Below are 26,692 nucleotides of genomic sequence, written 5' to 3'. Positions count from 1 at the left end.
CTATTCAAGCATCCTTTGCTCTTTCCACCTGACCGGGTGGTGTGTGTTGTGTGTGTGTGTGCGTGCTTGTGTGCGCGTATGCCTGCGTGTGTGTCTCTGTGTGTTTTAACAGGTGCAGTACCGAGAGCTGAAACTGGATCCCAATCCCAGTCCAAATAAAAGGAAGAAAAACAACCCCGGGTAGATGACTGTGTCCGCCCACCAACTCTTCTCTTCTCCACTTTTCTTCTCGTGATCTATTACTGGACACTGAGGAGCAGAGGAAGACGGCTCTGGACCAGCTCGGCTCAACTATCCTTCCTTTTTTTTTTTCCTCTCCTATTTTCTTCTCTTAAACCCTTTTTTTCTGTCTTTAATTACTCATGATGTACAGTGCAGTTTCCCGAAGGTGTAATTTTTGTATGAAAAGAAAATGAGTAATCTTTTGAATTGTTATGCTTTTGATTGATTTTAAGGGCGAGCGGGAAGGATGGATGGAATGACCTTTTTCTCAGCCGTGTGAGCCACTCTCCTCCTTTCTTCTCTCCATCACTCTGACAGCTCGGGGGACTCTGACCATTTGCTTGCCACAAGTGTCACACGAGTAAAAACGAGTTTTAACATTTATACTCACCGTCCCAAAAAGACATTCTCGGCGTGTCCACGGTTATCAAAATACAAGCCTTATACTAACAATCTGCATTATGGCTCTGCAATAGACTTTTTTTTTTTTTTTTTAGATATGATAGTTATTAAATGATTTTGGTAATATGTTGATATTTTCTAATTGTTTTTGTACGGAAGAATCTTTTGTTTTCTTCCCCTCTTGGATGTGGTAACGATGTTATGTTCAATGGCAGTAATTTGGTTTGTCTCCAATTAACTCAGCCGGCCAAGTTGATTAGCAATTATGGTGGTAGCCTCCAGATATGTCCTTCCACACAAACACAAACCTGGACCAACAGGCTGAAGGCTTGTGGTGGTATCTCTCTGTGCTTCAACACGACGGCCAAATTGGCTTTTTATGAAAGATTTGACTCCAAAGCAGAAATAAAAAACAGAAAAAGAAACCACGGTGGGCAGTGGTACGAGTACAGTGAGTCTTAAAATAGATTGTGATTACATCATAAAATGAAAAACCCAGAGGAGAAAAGAGCAACACTGTTCAGACAGTTGGAGTTAGGCCCCAAACCATTCAGATCATTTAGCTGTAGCCTCATTTAACCTCTTTAAAACATGTCAAAATCTCCAGTCAGTCAATCAGAGAGACACCTCCCGTCCTCTGTGTGTCAGGAGGCGCAGCAGACTGGGCCTTCTGCCGTCCTGGTGTTGATATAGATGTCACCCAGTCTATGCAGAGTGTCGCCAGGCAGGCAGGCCTTTAGGCAGCCGCAGCCCTAATCTTGTTTGAAAGGCTGGTCTCCCCTGCCCCTGTGCGTTTGCCTCGGCGGCCACACACATGAGAGCATTCACGCGCACAAAGCTTGCATGCAGACACACAAAGAAACCAACCCATCCTCTCACATTGCTTTTTTAAGTGATCTCACGTACACATACTGTACCTACTTGCTCACGGATGAAAGCATAACATCCCATTTGAGCAGGCACATTCTCTCCCTCACAAGCACACACACACACACACACACACACACTCGCACATTGCACAAACATGCTCTCTGTGATGCTGTGCCCCAGGCTGGCCGCCCTCTCCATCTGCCCCACCTCCTGTGCCCACAGCTCAACTTTGATCCGTCTTCCCAGAGACAGAGGCTTCTGTACGTGAACTGTGTATGTGAGAGTGTTTGCGTATACACGTTTATACAATCAAAGACATGTTGCTTTTCTCAGCGTTGGTTACATTTGTATCTTCCCTCCAGCTGTAGACTGATGCGTGGATTCAGTCTATGAGCCAGTGTGTGTGTCAGCATGTAAAAGCATGTGTGTGTGTGTGGCGCAGCAGAAGTGCCAGCTGTGGAGACTGCTGGTGTGGAAGGCCGTCAGCTAGATGAGCAGCAAGTCGCCGTGTGACAAGACGAGGCTCTGCGGGGACTAAGGCCTGAGATGTCAGGGACCGAGGGATGTGTGTGTGTGTGTGTGTGTGTGTGTGCATTTGATGCTATTTCAGACCCCTCTTCCCATCATGCTTCTCTCCGTTTGCTCTCTCTGCGGTTCCCTCATTCGTCAGTGAGCGGGGTTGCGACCCTGTCTGAAGGGACGGTCTCCCGGGCTTCTTGCTGAGCATCTGTTGAAAGATCACAGCTCGGGCTACATTTGAGGAGGCCTCCTCTCATCCTACTGATCCCTGCCTCCATCTTTCCCCCCTTTGTCTGTCTGTCTGTCTGTCCGTCTTTATCACTCTAAACCCCCTCCTCGCCACAACTAGAGCTCTCCGCTGCCATTTTGTCATCCTCTCGCCCTGCCTGTCTGCCTGCCATCGCCTCTACCCTCTCCTGCTCCCTCCCTGCTCACCCATCCATCGCCATGCTTAAATATCAACAGGCTCGGATCTGTCACTCCAGAGGGCCATTGATTTTGTTTTGTTGCTTTGAGGAATCCACTTGAAAGACAATAACAGACTGTCCCCCAAGAGCGGCGTCGCAGACTGATTATAGCCTCCTCAACAAACACACTCTGCGGCTCGTGAAGGATGGCTTTTTATAATGCCTGAAGGGACTGTTTGAATACCTGATATGTATGTGTCTACTACTGTATGTAGTTATTTTACAGCAAATCGTGGTGACTATTGTGTGGTATTGCATCCAAATACCGTTTCTTTTTTTTTATTTTGTCATTTATTATTGGACTTTGGCTCCATTTGCAAGCAAACCAAAGTGTTTTTATTTTGTATGACGTAGAGAAAATAAGTTATATAAAGGAATGTATCAGACAGACAGCTGTAAAGGAAAAAAAAGCACTTTTATTTGCACCAAGTTGAGATGAGACTATTTATTTTTTAAATAATAACTGTACATAGCTTATTAATTTATGTTTGTATTTTATACAGTATGCCTGTTGATGGTCTGGTGATGATATTGTAATGTAGGTGTATGCCTGTCTCATTTTCTAAGATCTGTCTTTTTTTCCGCCTGCGATGTTGCCTGCTTGTGACATCATCTTTATGTGCCCAGTTCTGACCAATGAGAGCAGGAATAAGGAGCTGACACATGGCTTGGTCAGGAGGGGTGAAAAATGAGAAATATTATGTATATTTTCCGCATTGAGAAGTTAAATGCATCTGATGTATGTTGCTTATTTTGAAAGAAAAAAAAAAAAGAGACAACAAACAAAGGATTAAATATTTTTTATCATCTTCAGAGTGTCTGGCTTATTGCAGAATCTGTTCTCCGCATCAACAATCTCATTTTTATGTCAACGCCGTTGGAGCGAGCAGGAGTATAGGGCCATTCATCTCAGTCTCCGATACAAACTACGCTCACATTTCAGGTTCAGCTCTCTCTACTCAACACCTCCGTTGCTCCATCGCCCACTCCAACAAGCGGGCCTAAGCTCCTTTCTACAGTCATGTTCGGCTTCAGGAAGTGGCTCATTCCTCACTGCTGTCTGTGTGGCTGAGTCCCTGAGTGCACATCAGTGCCTCGAGCATCTCAGGAGGACTTCTGTGAGAACTGGTTTTACTCCTTTGCTGTGGCCCCCACATGAAGCCACTCATTTGTTAGAGTACCTTTTAGTCTTACACTGCAGAAGCCATTTTTCCCTTGATTTATTGGTACAAAATACCTGACCACTCTGCTGATGTAATCAATACTTTGCTATTGTACTTAAGTAGATTTTTCAGGTATCTGTGCTTAACTTGAGTATTTATTTTACTTTTACTCCCTACATTTTAAAGTACAAATATCCGTACTTCCGAGTTTTCAGTTAATTTATTTTCATTTATTTTGTTAAATAATAACATGTGAAGAAACAATTGTATCTTTGTACATTCAGAAAAGTAGCTGCAGAAAACAAGAACTTGAGGTAGTAACAGTCTACAGAAATTTTAGTGTTGTATAAAAAGGTGCAACTAAAAACATTCAACATAAACACATTTTACAGGGAAATTTTGTCAACATGAAATATTTTCGACTGACACAAGGAGTAAATAACTCCAAACTATGTTGTTTTATCAAAAGTATGAAATGGATTCTCTAGAAATGAACAGCTAACTTTCAGAATGCATGCTTACCCATTTATCTGAATGGGAAAAGAGAAAGAGCCCCGTCATTTTAGAGGCATACATTAACAGACACCCAGAAGGTGTTTGTATAATTTTAAGGCCTTGGTGACTTGTGTGATGATATAGTGAACAGCTGTTTCTAACAGACACATAACATTTCAACCACAAGTTGTGCATTCAAGTCTTTTTACAGATTTTCATTTCACAAGTCAGCCACTAGCGCCTCTCCCTGAGACTTAACATATTCCAGTATCTCCATTAGAAACTGTGTATTCTCTCCTTTGCACTCTTTCACTGCCTGAGGCACCTGCCCCAGGTAACTCCCTCTGCTGAGCTCCAACAGCGTCTTCGCATCCTCCACCAGCCTCGCCGCCCGCTGGTCCGTCCAGCCCATAGTCACATTTTGGACGGAGTGTGCTTCCAGGGCACTGACCAGCCTGTAGGCCAGGCTGCTGGATGGGTCGCTGGGCTGCATGCAGCCCGACAGGCCCCTCTCTTGCTGGTAGGAGAAAATGAGGTGGGCCAGCAGAGTGGATCCGGCCTCCAGGAGGGGCAGGTTCAAGACCTCAGTCACTGCTCTGTTTCTCTTTGAGTCTCCGACCTGTGCGCTGTGGAGGACCTCCTCCCTCTGATTCGTCGCAGAGACCAGATCCAGCGCAGTCCGCCCGTCTCCATCAGTCTGCTGCAGGAGAGCTGAGCCTGGAGGGGCAGAGATACACAGGATCAGACCACACAACCTTTACTGACTCTGACTGCTGTCATTTATATCTTAACTTCTATTTAACGCACATAACAGTTTCCATTTCCACATTACTGCACTTAACAAGGTTGTATGCATGGATCGAAAAACAACCTGCGACAGGCCTGATAGAACATGTTTGCCTGTAAATACTTTTGATACTTTTAACCAGGTGAGTCATTTTTTAATTGTGCTGCCTTGCTTAAAGAACACTCAACAGTCTGCTCAACTTTGTTCCAATAGCACCAAACACTTCATCAATTTTGTACAAAGACAGGAAGAGAGTATTTAAGAGGATCTGTAAATGGCTCTATTGAACTAAAACAACTCTCCGCATGAAAGCGCAAGGACGAGAGCACATCATGTATTCAGCTGATGGAGTGCTCGAGACAAAGTGCACGCACGGGCACTTAGAGCATGTCACAGCCTTCACACACACAAGACAAAACTGAAAATCCAAATGCAATAGTTACTTAAACATACTCTTTGACCCTCCCAGTATTCTTCTCCGTTCTCTCAGGCTCATCTCGAAGTTGCCTCATAGAATTAAAGCAATGAAGGATGTGAGTGGTGTGACCTGAAAGTATTTCCCTGGAAATTTGCACAGAGAACATTTGGGGCCAGATCTATCAACGATGTGTACGCACAAAAAATACACAGCTTTTACCCACACATAAAAAAGGTGCTTATAAAGGAAGAATTCATACTTCAGACCAGAAGTACACACGCCCGTCTAGAGATAGCTGTGGGTGAAATGACGATTTGGACATGAAGTACAGGATGAGAAACTTTAGAGTAAAACATTGTTAAAGTTGTTTCTCAACTTCACTTACATCGTGTCTATAGCTTACACACAGCGTTCACTCAGAGGCGTATTTGTGAAGTGACTGTGTCAGTCAGATCTGGAATTGTGCAGCACTTTGTAAAACCTGTTTCAATATGAGCTCTATCATTGATTGTATTGTTTTTCAATGCTTTTGTTGGATTCATTTAGTTTGTGAACTTTTTTTTTACTTTAGGGAGGGAAGTTCTGGGTCCTTTGGCCCACGGCGTGGCTCGCCCAGACTTCCCCCACTCTTTTGTTCTTTTTAGTCAAGCCTCCAGATTCCTATAGTTTTGGTTAATTTCCTTAAGCAAACCTGTACTCGGGTATGGCATCCTCTTTACAGTGTATGTTGCTGGTTACGAGGTAGAGCCAACAAACTCATTTATGAGAAATAATGAGTATGTTTCCACCAGGTTTAAGATTTATATTACATAATTTAGGGCACGCACAGCTCTTTAAATCTGATGAAAAGAATATACATGCATGTTTCTGCATGTTTAGTTGTCAATCTACATCAAGTTTTATGCAGCTGGCCCTTAGTAATGAAGTTTAAATTATAATGTTCAATTCAATAAGATTAAGATTCGGTAAGTATTTCATTTGAACTGACTGGTTAGCCTGAGACAAGGAGGTTAATGAGTTCAGGGTAAACAGCCAGCTGAAGCTTCAGTGATAACGTCATGACACAGCGTCATGCAGCCGAGCTACTGAAGGCCGCAGCATCATTATCAAATAAGGCGGAAGAGACGCCGCACGGGTCAACGGCGGGACACGGCAATGGATATAAATAGTGCACAAACAACACACACACACTCACACACATGACTGCATATTCTGTAAAGTACACTCACGCACAAACTCCCCCACACACACTCGCGGTGAAGTGAGGAGTTAAAGTGAACAGCTGTTTTCCCACTGGGCCTCGGTGCCAGCCAGGGCTTTTAGCTCACTTCAGCACTAACTTCAGCTGACACCTCGTCTCAACTGTGTGACTGGCGGGTCACTTTGTGTTTGTGTAAAAGGCGCAGAGGGTTAGTGACCTAAATGAGGCTCTGCTTTCCTGCTAGCTTTTTTTTTTTTTTTTTTGATCTAATGCTGTGAGCGTGCTCATCGCTATCATCAGTAACACTAACACAGAGCGCTACCGGGGGTGTCAACCTCGCAACAGACCTCGACTGTGATGTCAGAAAATTGCTCTGCTAAAAGTTCAGATGTGAAAACGAGGTTTGTGAGGATGATTCGTGGGAAAAAAGTTAATCCAAATCACTTGTGACTGTGCTGCAATGACTGAGTCTAGGCTTTCCCTTTCATTGAAGAGCTTTTAATACTATTTTAGTGAAAGAGACAGAAGAGGTACATTAATGCTAAAAATAATCATATAATAATTTTCTACAAATTCAAATCAAGTAACCTTGCCTTATCCTTACAGACGTGCTTCACCACATTTAAACTGGACATGACAGTCACAGCTGAACACTTTATTCCTCCCAGGAAAGTTAGAATGGTGACATTTACCGTCTACTCTCTCTACTCTTCTGCTTTGTCTGCTCAGACTGAAAGCCATTTTCCAGTGTCAGACAGGCCTGTGCGCACTTAGCCTACACGGAGCGGGTCGAGTCAAGTGTGAGCCCTTTGTTTGCTTTCAGATAGACCCATTTCTATGGCAAACTGCTCTTGATGGCACTTGACTGTTCAGCCTCTGCAATGCTGCTGCCACTTGCGAGTTTACGGCTCTGTGGAGGCTCGGCGTGACACACAGACGGCTGCTTGATACCACTGCTGGCAGTTGTTTCTGTTTGACAGACACTGTGGGGCTGCAGGAGGCATGATGTCTTAAAGGAGGGACAATCATGTGTGTGTGTGCATGTGTACGTGTGTGTGGCGCACTGTGACATAAACCACACTTACTAAGCCTCACGAATGCCATTTTGACAAAAAGACAGCCATTTTTTAAATGACACTTTTGAAAAAAAGGTTAAAAATGGAACGTTATGAATTCTGAAATTGCTCTCCATCTCTCTGTCTGCCACAGAACCAACACCGTGTGCAGCAGTTATGAGATAATCGCTGAGAGCTCACGTAGCTGTTAGTGGGGAAGGTCAGCGCTCATCTACCTTTTAGTGCTTCAAGCCTGAGTGGCGAAAACTGAATCTGCATAAATTGTGGCATTAATCTACATAAACTTTTACATAAGCGGGGAAATTTCAAATGCAGGGGTCAGGCATCGGGGGCAGCAGTCAAGGACGTAAGAGCACAGATTTGATCAAAGTGGCCACAAGAGAAAGGCCAAGAGGGAGGGAGAGGGAGACGGAGCGGCGTGGCGTGTGTGAGACAGAGTGAGGTTGTTCACAGCGGGTCATAATCACCAGGTTTCTATAACAAGCTGTCCTCGCTATTACGCTCATCCAGTAGGAGGGGCTGTAATGTGTGAAGCCAACCATGGCAGATACACAGCAGAGACGTTCAGGTCCACCAGAATATGGAAAAAACACTACTACAATACCCCATACAGACACACAGGAACATGCAACAGTGTCTGGTGTGCCGTAAAATGGATCCATCTTTGTCCCTTCCAGGTGAGCTCTGAAAAAGATGGCATGGTTTTTTTTTTACGAGCGAGGTCGTTTTTTTTCTCTTCACAATGAGTCCTATTCTGTGGCTTCCTTTGAGAGGGCCGGCCTTGGACTGAGCCCTGCAAGGGGCCTTTAAGGTGCAGCGGAGGCATTTGGGCCACGAACCCAAGCACTCTGTGGAGTGTTTTCAACCAAATATGAAGAAAAGGAAAAAGGGAGTACAAGGTTCACTTCTCTCGCTCCTACCTACTCCTCCCCCTTTCACAGACACTTACTGCAGCCGCACTTGTCCTCAGCTGGCACAACACAGGGACATTCAAACTGCCACATAAAAAACAAACAAAGGGAGAAAAATTTAAATCAAGAATACTCAAATATGTCAAGTGTATATGCATGAACTACATTTTTAAATTACACCAGCCCCTTGAGCAGCATGAATTCCATGCATTAGTTAAATAAGATGAAACTCCTACAGTGCGTTCTCCTCTCATGGGAAAATGGCTTGTTGCAGCAGTGAAGATTGTCAATGAGTGTAACAAAAATAGGGATAATTTAAGCATAAATCACCAGATGAAGCAGCACTTACAATACAAGATTCCCATTGTCAAACAATAGAAATCTTTTGGCACTAGAGTTTCCTTAGAAACTCTCAAATGATGATAAAACGAACTGAAACACACAATCCACCCAAATTCATATAAAAGGTGTCTGCTCCAGTGCTTTTAGCCAAATCCAACCTACCACTGTCTCTTCCAGTTTTCTTTCTGTCAGCTCTGTTCGCTTACACGCGAGATGCACATCACCAGCGCTGGAGAAAGAAACGCAAGATACAGACGCCCCAAAGTTCCCCGACGTCATTGTGTCAAACCCGCGTCTGACAGACAGGCTCCAACCTGAGAGACGACACTGGTGTGGGGAGGAGAGGGCCCCCCGCAGCACGGCCCTGGGCTCGGCTTGCCTGAAAGTCTTTGCGACTGCCTGTACGGCTGCGTGTTTGATTGTGGATCTGTCTGCCTGAAAGCTAACCGTGTCTGCCGGTGCGTGCTGTCACATTTGCATGTTTACCTGCTCGGATTTTTTTTCCATTAAGCATCAGCTTGTGTTTTTTTGCTTTTCCAGGATTTTAAATTTATTTTCCTCCCTGTCTATACTACAAGAAGATCCATCCTGGGATATAAAACACACTCTAATGTCTTACCACACAGCAACTGCACTTAATACTTAAGATGTCTGTGGTCATAGTCACTGCTGAATCACGTATTTTCTAACAGAGGACATGAAAATAGCGTCACGTGCTGTTTTTAACACACACACACACACACACACACACACACACACACACACACACACACACACACACACAGTTATGAGACTAGAGACTGGGGAATGGTTTGGTGCAGGGACGTTGACTGAAGTGAATCCAGGTATTGGCGCTGGGTGTCAGATATGCTGCAGTGGAGATAAATACAACACCTGGGGGATTACATGAGAGCACAGGGTAATTACACCATCCTTTATGTGTGTGTGCGTGCGTGTGTTCGTTTGTGTGTGTGTGTGTGTGTGTGTGTGTGTACATGAATGTGAAAATGCCCCGCTAAGACCTCAGCTCTGAAGCCAGAGCAGAGGGAGGAAACGCACATGTCGAGCAAGAGCCACTGCCTGATGCACCAGCCAGATGCAGTCTGACTGGTATATACGCACACACATGCACACGTTCACATACACACACATACATATACATACAAAGCGCAAAGCCCTTTGGCCTTTAGAGGGCAGGCGAAGACAAGAAATATAAAAGCGAGAGGGGAGGAGGGGAAAACTGGCGCAAAAAGAGGGAGGGAGGGAGGGAGGGAAGGAAAGAAAGATGCAGTGCTCCCTCCCCCTATGTCTCCCTCTCTCTGTGTCTCTGGTCTGAGGCAGACAAGCTGGGAAGCAGGCAGCTCCACAGCATGGTAAACATCCTCTCTCTCTTTCTCTTTTCCCCCCTCGCTGCCTCAATGAGAGAGGCAGGGCGAGTGTGTGAACTGCAGCCAGGGGCACGGCATCACATATCCACAGGGAGCTGCTAGCTAGCGACTAGAAACCACAGCAAAAACAACAAGGCCGACCCAAGTGAAGCACCAAAGCAGCCAGCGGAGAGGCATCAGATGCAGGAAAGAGAAAAGACCAGGCAGACGTGAATATGCTAAAATCCCTCCCTGCTTTAGCAACGCTGTCTGAGCATTCAGGGATATTTTTCTCCCATTTTCTGCATTGATATTCACAGTATAAAAAGCCTGGCCTCGGGAGGTTTCACCAGATGATGCAGTCAGGTCAATGTCTTTTGTATGCCCATATTAGAGAAGCGGGAACGGTGCTACACCACCTCTACTAATGTCATTATAGCCAGTGCTTTGTCCTCCCAGTCACAGGTGAGCGCCATCCTTAACAGGTTGTGTGTGATTACCGTGGTCCTGCTCTCCTCACTGCCCGGTCAGGCACAGATTACACTTGGATCATAGCCTTCAGGAGGAGGTGGGGCAGATAAGGTAACATGTGTACGCACGGACACCAACTGCTAGCTCTGCGTAATCCCCTGCCACTCCGACACATCGAGTGAGAGGGGGCAGCAGATATACTCTAAATTACAGGATGCTGATCAGCGGCTGGTGTTAAGCATCTTAAATAATCAGAGTGGAGCCCTAAATGAACTCTTAACTGGTCTCTTGAATCAGAAAAGGCTAATCACTGACATCCACCGTTAGCGCTAATAATATATCATGCACTGAATCATCATGCCCTGAGAGAGTGAACAGTTTCCTGTGCTGCCGTTAACGTGCACTAAACCCGGTTAGGTTACTCAAACTGTCTGGGAGTTAATTTGATAGTGTTAAGTGGACCGTAATGTGGCTACAAAACAACAAAAATCAATCCAAGAATACAGAAGAATAGAGCAAGATAAAAACACAATAAATACAAAAATTAAAAATTAAATAATACAGGTTTATATTCCATCTGCAAAGTTTTTAATGGGCATAATGATTTAATACAAATTAAACTCATTAGGGTTTTATTTTCATGGCAAAGACTTGTCCAAGAAGCACTATGACGTGTTGTTTTTTTCTGTACTTAAAGTCAAAATTGATGTTTTAAGTGTTTTTTCACATATTGTTGGCTCCATATCGCACCTATGCGCCAGTATCAGGCCCAATAGAGGCAAAAAAATGTTGTAGGTATTTTTTATTTATTTTTTATATATTTTTGAATTATATATTATTTATGAATTTGTAATTTCCTGGCAAATCATTAAAAATGTCGATGACTCATCCTGCACGAGCGGGCGTATATTAATCTTTCATCCAACATACGCTTTGTTCCATTTCATGACCCTGCCATGGATGTATAAAAGGAGGAACGCTGCCAGAGTGGAGTGTTGCTCGGGGCCGTCTGCGTTATGACGGCCACACCGGGAAACATATCGACCAATCATGTTGTTGCACTGACATGACCGCACAGTTGAGATTCACGGCAGATTCAACTGATTCGGTGTGGCTGCAGACGGACTCCTAATAGAGATGGGAGAGGAGGATATCAAACAAATGCACACGATAAGCAAGAAAGCTGAGGTTGTTCAAACCTTAGACATTAAACCTGCTTTTGTTGGTGTCAAGAAAACGTGCGCACGTGTAGAAGAAGTATAATCTGTGCTGTATTAAACCTTATTTAAAGCAACTTTTCAAAGCAATTTTTACCAGATTTTACTTCTATACATGCAGTTTTAATGTCCTGGTGGCCCTAGAAAGTGAAGTTATGGATCTCTTCCCATTTATTCAGAAAGAAGCCTGGTCCTGCTATTCGTCCTCAAATAACTGCCCGGGGATGTCAAGATGGCTGCCGAGTGGCAAGACTTACCTAAAAAGACTTCTCTCAACGACAGTGCTAACACGTTCACAATGTTAGTTTAGCATATTAACATGTGCTAATCAGCACTAAACCCAAAGTACAACTAAAGCTGATAGGGATGTCTTTTTGCAGATTTTTCAATGGATAAATGAAACCTTTGACCTGCTGACAGATGAAAAGTCAGCGGATCACCGAAAGATATCATCAGGATTCATCCTCTGGTGACCAAGTAAATAACATAAAAAAAAAATAAAAAAAAATCAACATTGATGTCCAAAATAACATTCCTGTTACTCTGGATAATCCACAAACACTGTCAACAGTTCTCAAAGGGACCCTTGCCTTCAACATCTGTGGTCTGATACCACAAGGAGTCGTTGCGAAAATGTATTTCTTGTGAATTCATTTGGCCTTGACATTTGACATTATGATGACAAAGCTAAACCTGACGACCTTCAGACTCACATTCTTACTGACTGAATAACTGCTTTCCACCATATGCACCATCCTCACTGCTGCTCCAACCTCTTTAAAAGTAAAACTCTACTCACACAGCAGGATTCTCTAGAAAGATGGATTAGAGTAAACACACTTCAGCTGCTATTGAATGTCTTCATTTAAACATGATTTTCACTGTATGACCCACTCCACCAGAGTTCAAACACTAACCATTGTTGACTTTGAACATCTACTGTAGTGTTCAGCTCTTCTGAGGAAATTTCAAATAAGCAAAGTCCTCTCCTGTCTGGAGTTATTTTTTTCAACACTGACTGAATGAAACTTTTATTATTGTGCCTGCATATACCTATGCTCAGCCCGCATGGGCTTCCAAGACACCATAAAAACTAAACGAGGCAGGACGAGAGTACGGCATATACATTTTCAAACGGTGAACAAAAATTTAGAATCGAATTACACATCCTTCACATTCAAATCTTCAGCTGCCACTATCTACAAAAGCAGAAATGCTGAAAAATCAATGTCAAAAAATGATCATCCAGTTGGCTACATCACTCCGACGGTTTGTTCATGTAGCGCGGATGTGCTAGTCAATGACATGTGAAGTTTGGAAATGGACTCAAGCGGACATCATACAAATACTGGAATCTCTACAAGTGGACTGAAAAGTAAATTGTGGGCGCTTTCAAGAGTAATCACAATCTAAAATTGCATTTGCTTAAATTAGCTTCCTTTATCGAAAAAATAAACAATAATAATAATAATAAATAATAAATAATAAATAAATACACAATCGACAAATCATACAAAATGGCTTCAGTAAAGGACCCGTTTTATTTCAAAAGGTGTATCAAGCCAGTCAGTAGACTTACAGTGTCTTTGCTCTTCACACAGGCAACTGGGCAACTATAGAACCAATCACAGTGTTTGTTATAAATTCTGTGTAGAAAACCCTGAACAGTATCTTACTGTATATCCAACTGTGATCCTGTTGTTCAGTACATTAGAATACGATTTGTAAGCTGAACAAAGGAGGCTGATGACCCTTGAATTAAAGGGCCATTCTGTGGTCATTCTTTGATGACTTTTAGCACCAGAAGCGGAGCCCGCTCTGGGCAATGGAACCGGGTTGAGCAGCCTCTACGGACATCATGACAGAGGTGAAGAGACCGAAGAGGACGTTAATGGAGGAAGCTAAGAAGAGAAAACCCCGTCCCAGATACAGGGGTGTGGCTGTTGAATAGTGAGTGATATTAGGTGGCTTGTCTCTTGTGTTTTGTTGCTCTTGCTTGACGTTTGGCTGCGTTAGCAAAGTTGTCAACTCGTTAGTTTCTACATCATAAGGCAAGTCAGCACATTTCGACAGAGGTTTAGCCAGTAGCATGTTATAGCCAGGTGTTATTGTCTCTGGTTCAGGTTAGCTTAACGTGCTGTTACTGTTCTGAGTTGTGCACAGTGCTCGTGCAAGCTTCGACTGCCACATGGCAAAAATGACATAAGTGTCCAAGACATAACCTTATATATTGTGACAACTAAATGCGTGATGAAACATTACATAATTTTGCTTTAAGAATGTGTCATCAAAAGCAGGTGAAATGTGGTCTCAAGAAAATAAATCTGCCAAGACTTTCTCCTACTTTTCAAGCATACACTATTCATCCCCTTCAGAGTTGTTGGTGAATGGTTTGATTTGGGGTTAGACAATTTCATCCTTGTGGAGGGTTTGACAGTTTGAGTTCAGTGCTGGAGCACAGACACAGAGAACAATCTTCATGGCCAACAACACAAAATCATCTCTGGCCTGTGACCACCTTGTTTTTCAATCAACCTTCGAGCCAACAGAGGAGATGAACTAAACCTTGAAACTCCGCTTTGTGGATGGAAGTGAATATTATCCACAGTTGTAAAATCACCACTCTCAATTACTATGTGGTCCTTACAAATAAATACACTCCGTTAAACTCCATCAGAACCTTTTTGATGAAAGAGGACAGCAAAGTAGGTAAGAATGGTTTAATGTTCCTTGGCCTCTGTCCTTTCCTTTTCAATGGAGCGAGCTTCGTGTGGCCTTCACGCTCACTAAATGCTGCAGCTATTTAAAAAGAGCAAAATATATTTGTATGTGTTTGTACACTCGAAAAGGTGGTGCTGGGCATAAGTAGCCTGCAAGAAACCTTTGGTAACAAATTGCAAAACCATCATCACCCTCCTTTGATCGTCTCTGGCCCTCATCTATATAAAGCACACATCTGAAAAGGGGTCTCTCCCTCCTCTTAAAGAACGTTGAGGAACACCCGGGGAGACTGTTGGATAGAGCTCCAGACTTAATCCTGGCAACCACCCCAAAACACAGAAAGAAAGGTTGGTTAGGAGGGTTTGGATAGCGAGAGACAGGCAGGAAGAGAGGAGAAAAGAAGCGAGAATCAAGTCAAAAAATTCCCAGCGAGGGAAGTCCTTGAAATACAGCCTGGAGAAAGCTGAAGTTGAAACATCAACACACCCGAGTGAAGCCGAGGGCTCCAAACACAGCCTCACCTCTAATAGTACGAGTACTCAGCTCCTCGCAGTTGCCAGTTCAGGACCCACAGGGAAATAAGTGCTGAGCAGAATGAACTTTCTTTACCGTACTGACAGTGAAGAGGCCCAAGTGTGTCTAAAGCACTACCTGAGTGTGTGTGTGTGTGTGTGTGTGTGTGTGTGTGTGTGTGTCGTGTATCTATGACAGAGATAGACAAACAGACAGAGACAAACCATGACTGACTACAGGGGTCCGAGGGGACCGTGTGTTTCCTGTGCCACTGAGCAAATGACATCTTTCTGCTCCACAAACACTCGTTCACATTAATATCTGCAGGGACCACGGGGCACTGTGCATTAACCGTGTTTGTGTGAGCGTACGAGAGATGCACAAAAATCCAGGGAGGAATTGAGGAGGCAGTCATGTAGCAACCTCTCCTGCCGTCTCTGAACTTGACTCAAGCCAAACAATTAGACAAAAGAGAAACGACAGAAACGCATTTGCACACACCTGAACAATTCTTTCTGCTCCCATACTCTTTCCCCTCTGAGCATCTAAATGAGTCTGTGTATGTGTGTGTGTGTGTGTGTGTGTGTGTGTGTGTGTGTGTGTGTGTGTGTGAGTGTGTGTGTGAATGTGTCTGTGTTTACAAGTCGAGGTGGACTGGCTGTGCTTACTAACACGGTGGGCTGCATTGAGAGGACGCCATCAGCGATTACGCTCACAGGGGCGAGTGGTGACAGCTTAAAGGCTCTTTTCTTTATTTCTCCACCCCCTTTGCTCACCGACACGCCTCCTCTGTGTGTGTGTGTGTGTGTGTGTGTGTGTGTGCCAGGTCTGAACTGCACAGCTAAAGGCTCCGGGTCATTTTCCATTCCAATCAGGGCTACCGGCTGCCCTGGCCACCCTGCAAAATCTTAACACTCCTACCAGCTGAGGAAGGGGCACAGGGAGCGTCAGCAGGCAAGCACTCTCACACACACACACACACGCAAAGACGCAAACACGGACACACACTCACACGTACAGATGCTTAATTGCAACCCAGCATAAACTCATTACAGCATCCGAGATTCAGGAAAATATTTGTGCATGCATACACATATACCAAAATATATAGCCAAGGACACTTTAATACTGTGTAAAAACAAGCCACGCACACACAAACACACTTATACACAGGGTCATGTGGGGGGGCCTTGGGCAACGGGTAGGAGGGGGGGAGGAGAGCAGAGTCAGCCTTGCCCTCAGCCATGGCATCCTTTCCTTGCCAGCTCCATAAGCCTGGAGGGACTGAGGTAGAGGGGGTTGGGGGTGGGATCCATCCTTTCCTCCCCCTCTTACAATTCACCCCTAAAAACGCGCACACACCACACACACACACACACACACACACACACACACACACACACACACACACACACACACACACACACACACACACACACACACACACACACGTACAGAGCCCAGGCCTCCAAGCAGACAGGCTTACAAAGGGGTGAGATCACTCCCAAATAAAGGCTTTGTTGGTGTGCCAGTGTCAGCGTTGCCCTCTCTGGCCTACCAAAACCTTGGCAGCTTGTTTCAGCCTGTCTGCTGGAAACAACTAGGACAGCAGGGTGAATGCCTCAATGAAAAATATCGTTTCAGGAGTTGCAGCGGGCACTCCGAAGAATAAAACACAGGAATACGATAAATAAAAAAGAGAGAGGAATGCAGATGGCCCACTATCCTGTTTTACTATCATGGGAGAATTCAAAAAAGTAGTCTGATGTATGGGTGTTAGAAATGCAGCCACAAGCACAAAAGTAAAAACTGGAGTGAACAACAACATAAAGATGGTTACAGTAACTAAGCATGATGTAGCCCCAGAGCTAAAACTTTCCACATTTAACAGCTTGGACTTAAAGAAGGAAAAAAAAAAAAAAAAGTCAGGCCTATTGACGGTGTCCATGGCAACCACATCACGGATCACGGAGAGACGGTATAGCCTGGAGTCAAGAGGACCACCTCCTCATCAGCTCCCTGCTGTAGCCTTTAGACAACCCGTCATCAAGGTGTGAGGAAATAGCAAACAGTCAGGAGAGAGCGAGTGAGAAAAAGAAGTATAATGTACGAGCCTGCAGGTGTTTCAGGTCGGGAGTATTCTCATTCCTGTTGCTCTGCTCTGTCCCTGTGAAGAGACCTGGCCTAGACAGCAGGCCAGACGTCTGCTGCACACACACACACACATACACACATACACACACACACACACACACACACTCTCTTCCTCTTCTAATTTTATAGATACAGATAGCTGCTTCTTCCTCTGACCTCTTTTAATTTGCTCTCCCTCCTGTTCCTGAGGAAGGGAGGGGGGAAAAAAAAAAGGGAGCGCTCTCTTGTTTCCTCTCCGGGACTAAACAATCCCAGTCTAATTTATTTTTTGAGGACAGAATATGTACATGTGTTAATGGGAAAGTCGAATCAAATTAACTATAATTAGTCAAACTGAGAAGTGAGCGGAGGCAGAGGTACGTTACATGGGAGACTTGTTCAACGCTGGTGGAATGACACCCCTTACCACCCTCCCCGCCCCCACCAAAAAAAAATACGCACACACATTTCCTCTGCCACCTGCTGCCGCGCACCCAGCGACGCCACCCTCTCCCGAGCGCCGACACCCGTCACGCTTCCTTCAACCCTCCTGAGCTCAGACTGTATGTGGCACGCAAACATGCCGACACACAAGCCAGTTGTGTTGTGACACATTTCACACAAAAACCTGCATGTGAATTTCGCAAGCGGTGGATCCTGACTCCTCTAATCTTGTCAAAAAGACATTAACAGACATCTTATGAGGTGATGCAGTAATCTGTTTGGACAGAAACTGCGGAGCAGGATTGCATGGAGATTATGAAGACAAGCAGTGGGGGCGGAGGGAGAGATGGTAAAGATGATCTAGAAATCATACAGTGAAGAGGCAGACAACTGCCATGGTCTCTGGGGTCCAGTACCAATCCTGTCTGTCTTGGGGATACTGTGTGTGTGTGCAGCTGTAGGTAACAAAAAAACCCAATTCTAATAGTTTTGTCTTTTAAGACAAACCCACCAATAAAAATCCATGTGTCGGCGCTTCATATATATATTTTAAAATGTATGGCTTGTACTGCACTTTGTTCTATGGGAAGTTAGAAATTGTAATATTGTCTATTTTTTTGTTTTGTATCAAAGAACTTGCTGCACCGACGGCCGAAGTGTAGTGTCGCCTTACGTCTCCTGTGTATCGGCCAAATAGCTGCACTTGAACACACCGCAAATACTGCTGCCAGCGGCCAACGAGCTCATACACTCTGCGCCTGCGTGAAAGGAAACACCTCTCTGCCGATATACAAGCCAATGTTATGATTAATAGCATTTTTTAACACCACTATCGCTAATGCAGACGCTTCTAACATATGTTTGATTATGTTTGATTTAAGTTGCAAACAGTAGTGGCAAAGAGGAAGAGAGGGAAATGTAAGGAGAAACTGCATTAATGGGTGAAATCATCCTTTCTTTTTCTGTTTCTCTTTTTGTGCACTGATCCGCTTACCTGAACAGCCAATCAGAGTGATTTCTATCACAGACGAGCCGCCAATTCTACATGCTCAGTCAACCAAAAAGCTGCCATCAAGAGCCTTACAGTGCCGACAGCATGGGACACACCACACCGACTAGAGCCTCGGATGCTCACTGACAGCCCTGACAATGCCCGATGTTGACCTGCTGTGTCAGGGCCTTTAATCTCAATGGGACCTATCCTGGTTAAATAAAGGTTAAGAAGAATAAAAAAAAAAAAAAAGGCAGACAGACTTTTAATCTGAAGCATGGATCAAGCCCAAAAAACCCTTCATCCTACATGTTCCATAATGTAAATCAATAGCATCTTTGGTCTGATCCTCCATGCTGGGTAAATGCCCATGTAGAGTTAGGCAATCTGGACATATCACAAATGTTTTGATCATAATCTCAGTCAAATTCTGAATTGCAATCTTTTTTCTTAATTATAAAATACCCTGTAGACGGCAGCCAGACTTCAATTATCCTATATCCTATGGATTTCTCCATTTGCACCATTTAAACACAATAATACATGAAAGATAGTTCATTTTTTGCACAAGCTCCTCCTCTGCCATGCCGCTAGCTATAACTCACATTGCATTACTTAAAATACGTCACCCAAGGAAGAGCAATTAATTTGTCCAAGTAGTCAGTGAGATTATGGGAAGTTTGAAAAACAGAAGTAGGAGGACATTCAACACCACAATCTCTTCAATTCAACTGATAAGTAGATTGCGGATGCCTTTAGAATTGATCACAATCTAAAATTGTCAAACTGCCCACCGCTATGAAAATGTCTTTCAAACTACACGGGCCAAGTCTGTAAGGAAGGATTTATGCTAGACGACATCAGGGTGTTTTTTTTTTCAGACTTTGGAGAAGACATTATACAACAGCTTCCACAGGCTGAACAGTAAATACTTAACTTGATGTGTAAAATCAGTGGAGTGGCCCTTTAAAAGCCTCACCATCAACAGGTCCCCTCCTCCAGCAGGAGGCTAGTTAAGATAAAACTGCCCCTGCTAATAAGGTCGAAAGCAGCATTCAATCTGTCAGTAAGCTCCGCTACATTTGTTGGCTACATTAAATTGAAAGCTTGTCTTGGCTACAGCAGCAGTGACACGCCGCCCACCACTGTAGTAAATCATTAGCTAAATGGCTAATTCTACAGATTAGCTCTCTTGGCAGCCAACTGGCTAGACAAGTTAAAGGTGTTTTATTTTAACATTATATGATTCCATCAGTGTGACGGGGACCATTTGGTTTAATGAATCGTTTCAGGGAAGATGGATTGCATAGAGACATGAAAACAGTTGAGTATATCCCATCCAATTAGGAAATGTACACACATGTAGCATACAGTTAGAGGAGGAGTTTTTAATTGAACCTGCCTGAGTAATGGTACTGAGACCAATATCAGTGTCACGGTTTCAACTTACAAAGGAAATACAGACACACTGACATTAACATAATGAAAGATTGGCAGAGAAAAGTTTAAAGCAATAGCCTAACCATATATATATGCACCTAGATGCACAAAGGTGCACATTTTCATATAAATCCATTATGTATGTTTACTATACATCCTTGAGACTGACTGAAAAGTCTGCCAGAATGGTGCATTAATGTGCCTCCATCCATCAATCCACTTTACAAATTAGAAGAATGACTCTCCTCACAACTGAGTTCATAAATGTATGCAAAGCTGCAGCCAACTCTAAAGTGTGGATGTTGGCGTTCACCACCTTGAGGGCAAACCACCACAAATATATTCTCAACCTTTGCAAAACACGACCTCTCATGTAAGTACTGACGTGCTGCTTAGCAACCACGTTAAAGAGCAATATTACTTGGTATAACAGTACTTTTTGGCTATCACAAAGATAACACTGGAGTTAATTAGTTTTATTAGTATTAGCTACATCTTATAAAACCGATATGTTGTGTGATGCTTGACATCAGATTACGCTCTAAAGCATTGGTGAAGTTCACCCACCTGCATGCTCCAGTAGCATTTTGGCGATGTCCATGTGTCCGTTTAGCAGGGCGTCGTGCAGCGGACTGACTCCGCCCACCTGGTTATTGAGCACAGGGGCGGGGTGGTGACGAAGCAAAGCCTCCACGCACGCGGTGCTGCCGTGGTTGCACGCTTCGTGCAGAGGCGTCCAGCCTGCATGGTCTACAGGGTCATCAAAACAAAAACACACAAACAAAAACATAATTAAGTAGGAAAGGTGAATTATCTGGAGAAAAACAAACTGTTATCTGATATATTCAGGTGAACTGGTTACATATATATTTAAAAGATGTCTAATATTTAAAGACTTGGCATTCTTCCAAGAATTTACATGGAAAATGGTGACTAAAGGGCGACATTTTGAAAAGTATTTTAAGTATGTATCAGGTGAATAAATGTATTGGACAATGTTTTACTGGAGAGTCCTGATGACAGATTTAATATTTGGAGAGACTTGTGGCATGAGCAGGCTAACCCACCTGGTTGCGGCTAAGTTGTTGGTTAGCTCTGAGTGGCTAGCAAATAAGCTAGCAGGCGCTAACTGGAGGAATTCTGTGCCAAAATTGGGAGAAAATGACAAAAGACAAACTACAAATATTTTTTTGATCATTGTTTTTTTCCATTGGCTGAAAACAAAGCGCATTAGGCTGCTAAAGACTGATTAGCTATTCTTAAAGCCGCTGTTTAAAATTCTTGTTTGGGAGTTACAAACAGGTCACCAACCACTGTCCGTGTCTTAAACAATTATACAAAAATCTGCATTTTATGGAGCATTTACATACTTCAGTCGATCATGTTTAAAAGCGTTAGTTACGAACTTAAACGGCCATGGTTAAACAAATCCTAAAGAATATAATGGAATAATGGGGATCTGCTCGAACTCCAACGGAAATGATTTGCCTCAGTTAACACGGGCCTCGTTTTGGGAGACAACTACAAAGTGACAGCGATCATTTTACCATTCAGCACGTAGTTCTGCCTAATCACATTTTGGACATCAGCTCTTACGTAAGCCCCCTACTGAGACGCAAAGGGCAACTGCAAAATCGGAGACACCCTTTGAAACAGCACATTTCAATAAAAGGAGGGCAAGTCATTATATTTGACCTAAAGGGACAAAAGAAAGTCACTCTGAAATATCAAAAGGCATCCAATTCACTTAGCAAAGTCACCATAAAGCTATAAATCTGAGTCTCCAAACCCATCCCGCTCCTCCTAGACACACCCTTTACATTTTAGCTGAAGGTTAACCTCAATGATGACGCACACACACTCCTATTTCTTCTCTCCTCTTTTTTTTTCTCCAGTGTTAATCGCTCTTCGGAAACCCCAGAGCAAACAGTGGGAGTGAAGTGAGATGACGGTGAGACTGAGGTTACAGAGAAAGCAAGAAAGTCTTACCTTTAACGTTGACGTCCGTGCCAGGAAGCGCCAGGATCTGAAGCACTGTTTCCACTTGGTTCCTCTTGCAAGCTCTGTGGAGGAGGGTCTCTCCTTCGACCAGGACACACAACGGACAAACACACCCAAAAGAGAGAAGAGGCGGAAGAGAGAAGAGAGAAATCCAAAAATTAGGGTGTGCCCGATGTCCTGCCCATTGTCCCCCTCCATATGGTGAACACACCAATAAAATACCACAGAAATGTCCCCAAACACCAAAAAAAAAAAGCGCCTGACCTAAAAAGTACGACCCGCCAATGAGGATGCGATTTAAGAAGAGTGATGAGAAAAAGGGGGGAGATCTTTCAAGGGAAAAAAAAAAATGGAAGGAAAAAAAATTAAAGATGGATAGTTGGGCTAATTCGCTTCGCTCTTCTCCTCTTTTATAGACACAGAGATTTTCCACTTACACCCCGAGCCCAACAAAGTTGATATCGGGGCAGTCGGCGAGTGAATGAATGTAGCGGTGAGAAAGCGGTCCTGCTTCCTGTCCGCTCGTCCCTATATTGTTACTTGAGAGGAAGTTATGCTAGACAGCCCACGCACAAAGCCTCGAAAAGGATTCTTCACAGATCCAGGGTTCAAAAGCTCCGCTGGGCATTGCCAGTGTCACCACGTGATATTTAATCAGCAAACTACCAGTGAACAGGCATGGAATAACCCTCTCATGGATTCCATTTACATTTTTAAACACAATTTTCTTCTCCCCTCTTCCCTTTTTTTTTCCTCATCTTTACCCTGTCCCTCACTCTTTCCTGATACAATATTAAACCAGGAATATATTAGCGGGCCAGAGCCCCCTCTTTTCATGTATGGCTGAACTTCAGAGGGAAGTTAAAGGCCAAGCATGAGTGGCTCTGTGCTTGCCAGTATAATACAGAACTGCAAAGCCCATAATAAATGCTTTACTAGCTCTCCCCAGGACGCCACGCCTGTACAGGGGCTCCACTCCAGTGCGCACAGAGCACAGACTGGGGCAAAAAGTGGTGGAGGAGGAGAGGGGAGGGAGAAAACAGGGGGACAAGAAAGAAGAAACGGTGGAGAAGAAAGTGAAAGGGTTTCTTGCATTTCAAAGCATATGAGGGCAATATTAAAAATGCTGCCTCCTATTCATTCTGATGAATTCCTTTCTTCCTGGAGGTGTCTTTGAGGATGCAGAGGATGCATTAAATGCCATTCACCATTGGTAAAGAGGTTGAGAGTGGAAGAAAGAAAAAACAGGAAAATGGAAGTTTTTTTTTTTTTTTTTTATCAAAAAGAGAATCTTTTATGTTCTCCCTAGAAATGTGATGCAAAACCTAACAAGCAGAACTTAAAGTAGGCAAGTTTAAAGTTTGGAAAACGCACACTTTTTTTCTATGAGATGATATCAGACCGATAAATTAGCCGCCTGATAATGGGAAATATCTGTCATCAGCCATTTATCGTATTGTTGGAATTCCTAGACGATAAGACAAAGCCAAATTGCTTTCATAGACTTAACAAGCACTGCATCACAGTCTAACGCCGTAGGTGGGGAAATGCACTTTTACAGTTGTGATCCGCCAATAAACCCAGACAAGAAGAAGAAGACTAGGAAGAAGAAGAAGAAGAAGAAAAAAAAGAGCAACAACAACAAGCGCAGCACACAATACATGTCCCCTAAGGCTTACAAGAGGAGAAAAAAAAGTCCACAAGTTTTAACACAACAAATGTTATAAGAGTTTTGGAATATGAAATCATCCATTTTTGCTCAGCACATCTAAGCCTTCCTTACCCGCAGGTGTGAATAAACACAGGGTTCTAAACTTCTTTAAAATACACAAAAATGATCAGTTATCTTATCGGCATCAGCCATGTGAAGCAGGTCGGCTGAAAGAAATCCATATTTCGCATCCCTACTTTTTCTAGTGCTGCTTATGTCCACTTCAGAAACAATAACACAATACATAGTGTACATACAGCATGTTATAATATTTCCCTTCACATTACATATAGAGATGTTGCAGCACGAGCCTCTACATGTACAAGATCAACAACGAACAAACACATGACAGCCATAGTGAAAACCATGGATCACTGTTAAGAATTTCACGGATTAAAAATGTATGAACCTACACATTGTTCCAAGTTACTAATACTTGCTTATCAAATATAAATACTGGCATTAGAAAATGTATTTAATTAAAAGTAATTTGTCATTTAAAAAATACAAGAAGACATTCTACACAAACTACTATCCTTTCATTTTAGCTATTTAGTAGCCTTAACATGATTGGATTTTGTTGGGCCAGTTGTTGAACAGTGACAGACATCGAATAAAACTATTATTTTGTGTTATTTAGTTATCATTAAAGTAACTTTGTGTTTACTTTAACATCTGTTCTTTTAACTCCACACGTAGCCTATTCTGATTTCATATCAGACATACAGCAGATGAGAATATATGTCAATAGTTGAAACAATACCTATTGGAAAAACATCCAACACATTTCATATATTGTTAATGATTAACTGATAATCGATTGTTCAGGCAGCTGACTATCAATTAAAGAAATTGCTTATAGTATGCATTCCTTGATGAATCAGTAATGTCTTACTTCAAACCCTGGAAATATTTGTCTGACAATTTGAATGCTTAAAAAAAATATGAAATCACTAAAATAAAGGACTTTATATTGCAAACAAACAAACAAACTTGCCATGAACCTTTGCAAATGTTAGCAAAAATACCAAAAATACCAGACACATTCTACTGGAAAATGAGGGTTACTGTCCGGTGCAATAACCCACTTCTATGTTTCACTCTAAAAATCAATGAATTTACACACAACAGTGCATGGTTGTTTGTGAGCGCAACATCAGAAAGCAGACACTCCGAAACAATTATGACATCAATCAATGAAGCAAACCAATATTTCCAGTCTAAAAATATAACAACACTCAAATAGAGGGTGGAGCCCGGTCCCGACTACAGTCCCAAATGAGTAAGCTGTACTGTGTGGCACATCAGTTTTCTACATGGGCTGCTGTGCTATTACCGGGCTCTAAAACGATGTGATTAAACACCCATTCCCCTACACCCCATGTGTACACATCCTCGCAAATGCCAGGACCAATCCACGCACTGTTAAATCACTTTAATGGCCCCAATTTGGACACAACGCCTCTATTATAGGGGTAATTGCATGCTCAGCATTTACAAGCACGGAAAGGATAAATCCGCCTGTCCTTTTCTATAAATCCCCCGTTTCACACTTTAATAGAAAAGTTAAATGTATGTGTTGCTCTTTATATCCCTCAGTCTGCTTGCTATGCTCCTGTAAAGTGTCACTTGGCCCGCCGATCTCTGGACCAGAAAGCTGCTGGAAGCCTGTAACAATGCTATTTGTGAGGAATGTGTTAGAAAGGTATTCTGTGCCAGTTATTGGATGTATTTAAAACTATTTGAAGACTACTGCTGTCGCTGGCTCTAAGAGCAATGGCAGCACGTTAATTCCCCCAGATCAAGCTTACTGCAGCTTTCGCCGCGCCTCAAAAGAATTTACTGGCATTAGCGTAAGTGACCATTATTGTAACATTCCACTTGCAGAGATTTTAATGTGAGATACGTTCATTTAATCAGTCGAGCCGTTATGTCATCCTACCTACCAACAGGAAGTTACATGACGCACACACAATATCTCTTTAATAGTACTATGCAAATCCTTAATATGAAAGCTTAAATACACTACAAGGAGGTTTAAAATGGTTATGGAACAGTCTCAGTTTAAAATGCTGCTATGCTTCTATATGTCCTACATAAGCAAGCAAGGTCATTAGCGACAAGATTGGCTTTTTCTGTATAGTTAGTGAAGTGTTCAGTTATTAATGCCTGTCAACAGGTCTGACTCTGACTTGGTCTGATAAAAATTAAAACTATTTTGGACTCGTCATGTGCTGCGCATGAATCGAGGGAACACTAAGACAAATTCTGTTTCACCATCATCATATTATAGTTACTAATCTTACGTAGCCACAAATAGAGACATTACCTCATCGCCATGCATCCCACAATCAGCTGTGTTTAAAAAAGAAAAAAATAGTGTTAAAAGTACGTTGCATCTTTCTTTCGCTTGCTTAAGACAGGAGGTGGTGGTGCCCGTACTGCTTTTGTCCACAGGGGTCACCAGAATCAACAAAAACAAAAGAACGTTTTTTGTAGCAGCTTTAATTTACTTTAAATGTAATGTAAAAGCCACAGAAATGTTTTGCTTCTGTCATCTAACTGTTATACATGATATAGTCTTGCATTGCCGGAACTCTCTGCTGCACTGTAACTGTAACTAGTAATTAAGCGCAATTGTGTATTCACTATACACCTTTTTAAAAGTTATGATTACAGACTCTCTCCACCTACCTACACTCGTATTTTGAGGGTAATTTATTTGCCAAAAAAAGATTTGATTGCTAGCATTTTTTTTTTTTTCAAATTTATATAGATATTGCAAAAATATCATTATTGTGAACTGGTTT

At 42.9% G+C, this 26,692-nt stretch overlaps 2 protein-coding genes across 8 annotated transcripts in view; one reads left to right on the top strand and one right to left on the bottom strand.

Moving 5' to 3' along the window:
* mctp1a (multiple C2 domains, transmembrane 1a) overlaps positions 1-3,287 on the top strand; it is a 150,403-nt gene extending 147,116 nt beyond the window's left edge. For all 6 annotated transcript variants that reach the window (XM_084360087.1, XM_084360088.1, XM_084360090.1 and 3 more), the window contains one exon: positions 113-3,287. In XM_084360087.1, coding sequence (XP_084216213.1) covers positions 113-184 — 72 coding nt within the window. In that variant the 3' untranslated portion in view covers positions 185-3,287. The remainder of the gene's footprint in view (positions 1-112) is intronic.
* A 561-nt stretch (positions 3,288-3,848) lies between these two features.
* slf1 (SMC5-SMC6 complex localization factor 1) overlaps positions 3,849-26,692 on the bottom strand; it is a 35,820-nt gene continuing 12,976 nt past the window's right edge. The window contains exons 16-18 of one of the 2 annotated variants that reach the window (XM_084360092.1): positions 22,160-22,252; positions 20,738-20,920; positions 3,849-4,855 (exon numbers count right to left, since the gene is read on the bottom strand). In XM_084360092.1, the coding sequence (XP_084216218.1) occupies positions 4,359-4,855; positions 20,738-20,920; positions 22,160-22,252 (773 nt within the window). In that variant the 3' untranslated portion in view covers positions 3,849-4,358. Of the gene's footprint in view, positions 4,856-18,757; positions 18,942-20,737; positions 20,921-22,159; positions 22,253-26,692 lie in introns of those variants that run through there. The other variant, XM_084360093.1, reaches the window with a different exon arrangement.

The sequence above is a fragment of the Pagrus pagrus genome (genome assembly GCF_965226575.1).
Source record: "Pagrus pagrus genome assembly, chromosome: 8".
NCBI lineage: Eukaryota > Metazoa > Chordata > Actinopteri > Spariformes > Sparidae > Pagrus > Pagrus pagrus.
This window is presented reverse-complemented; position numbering and strand designations above follow the sequence as displayed.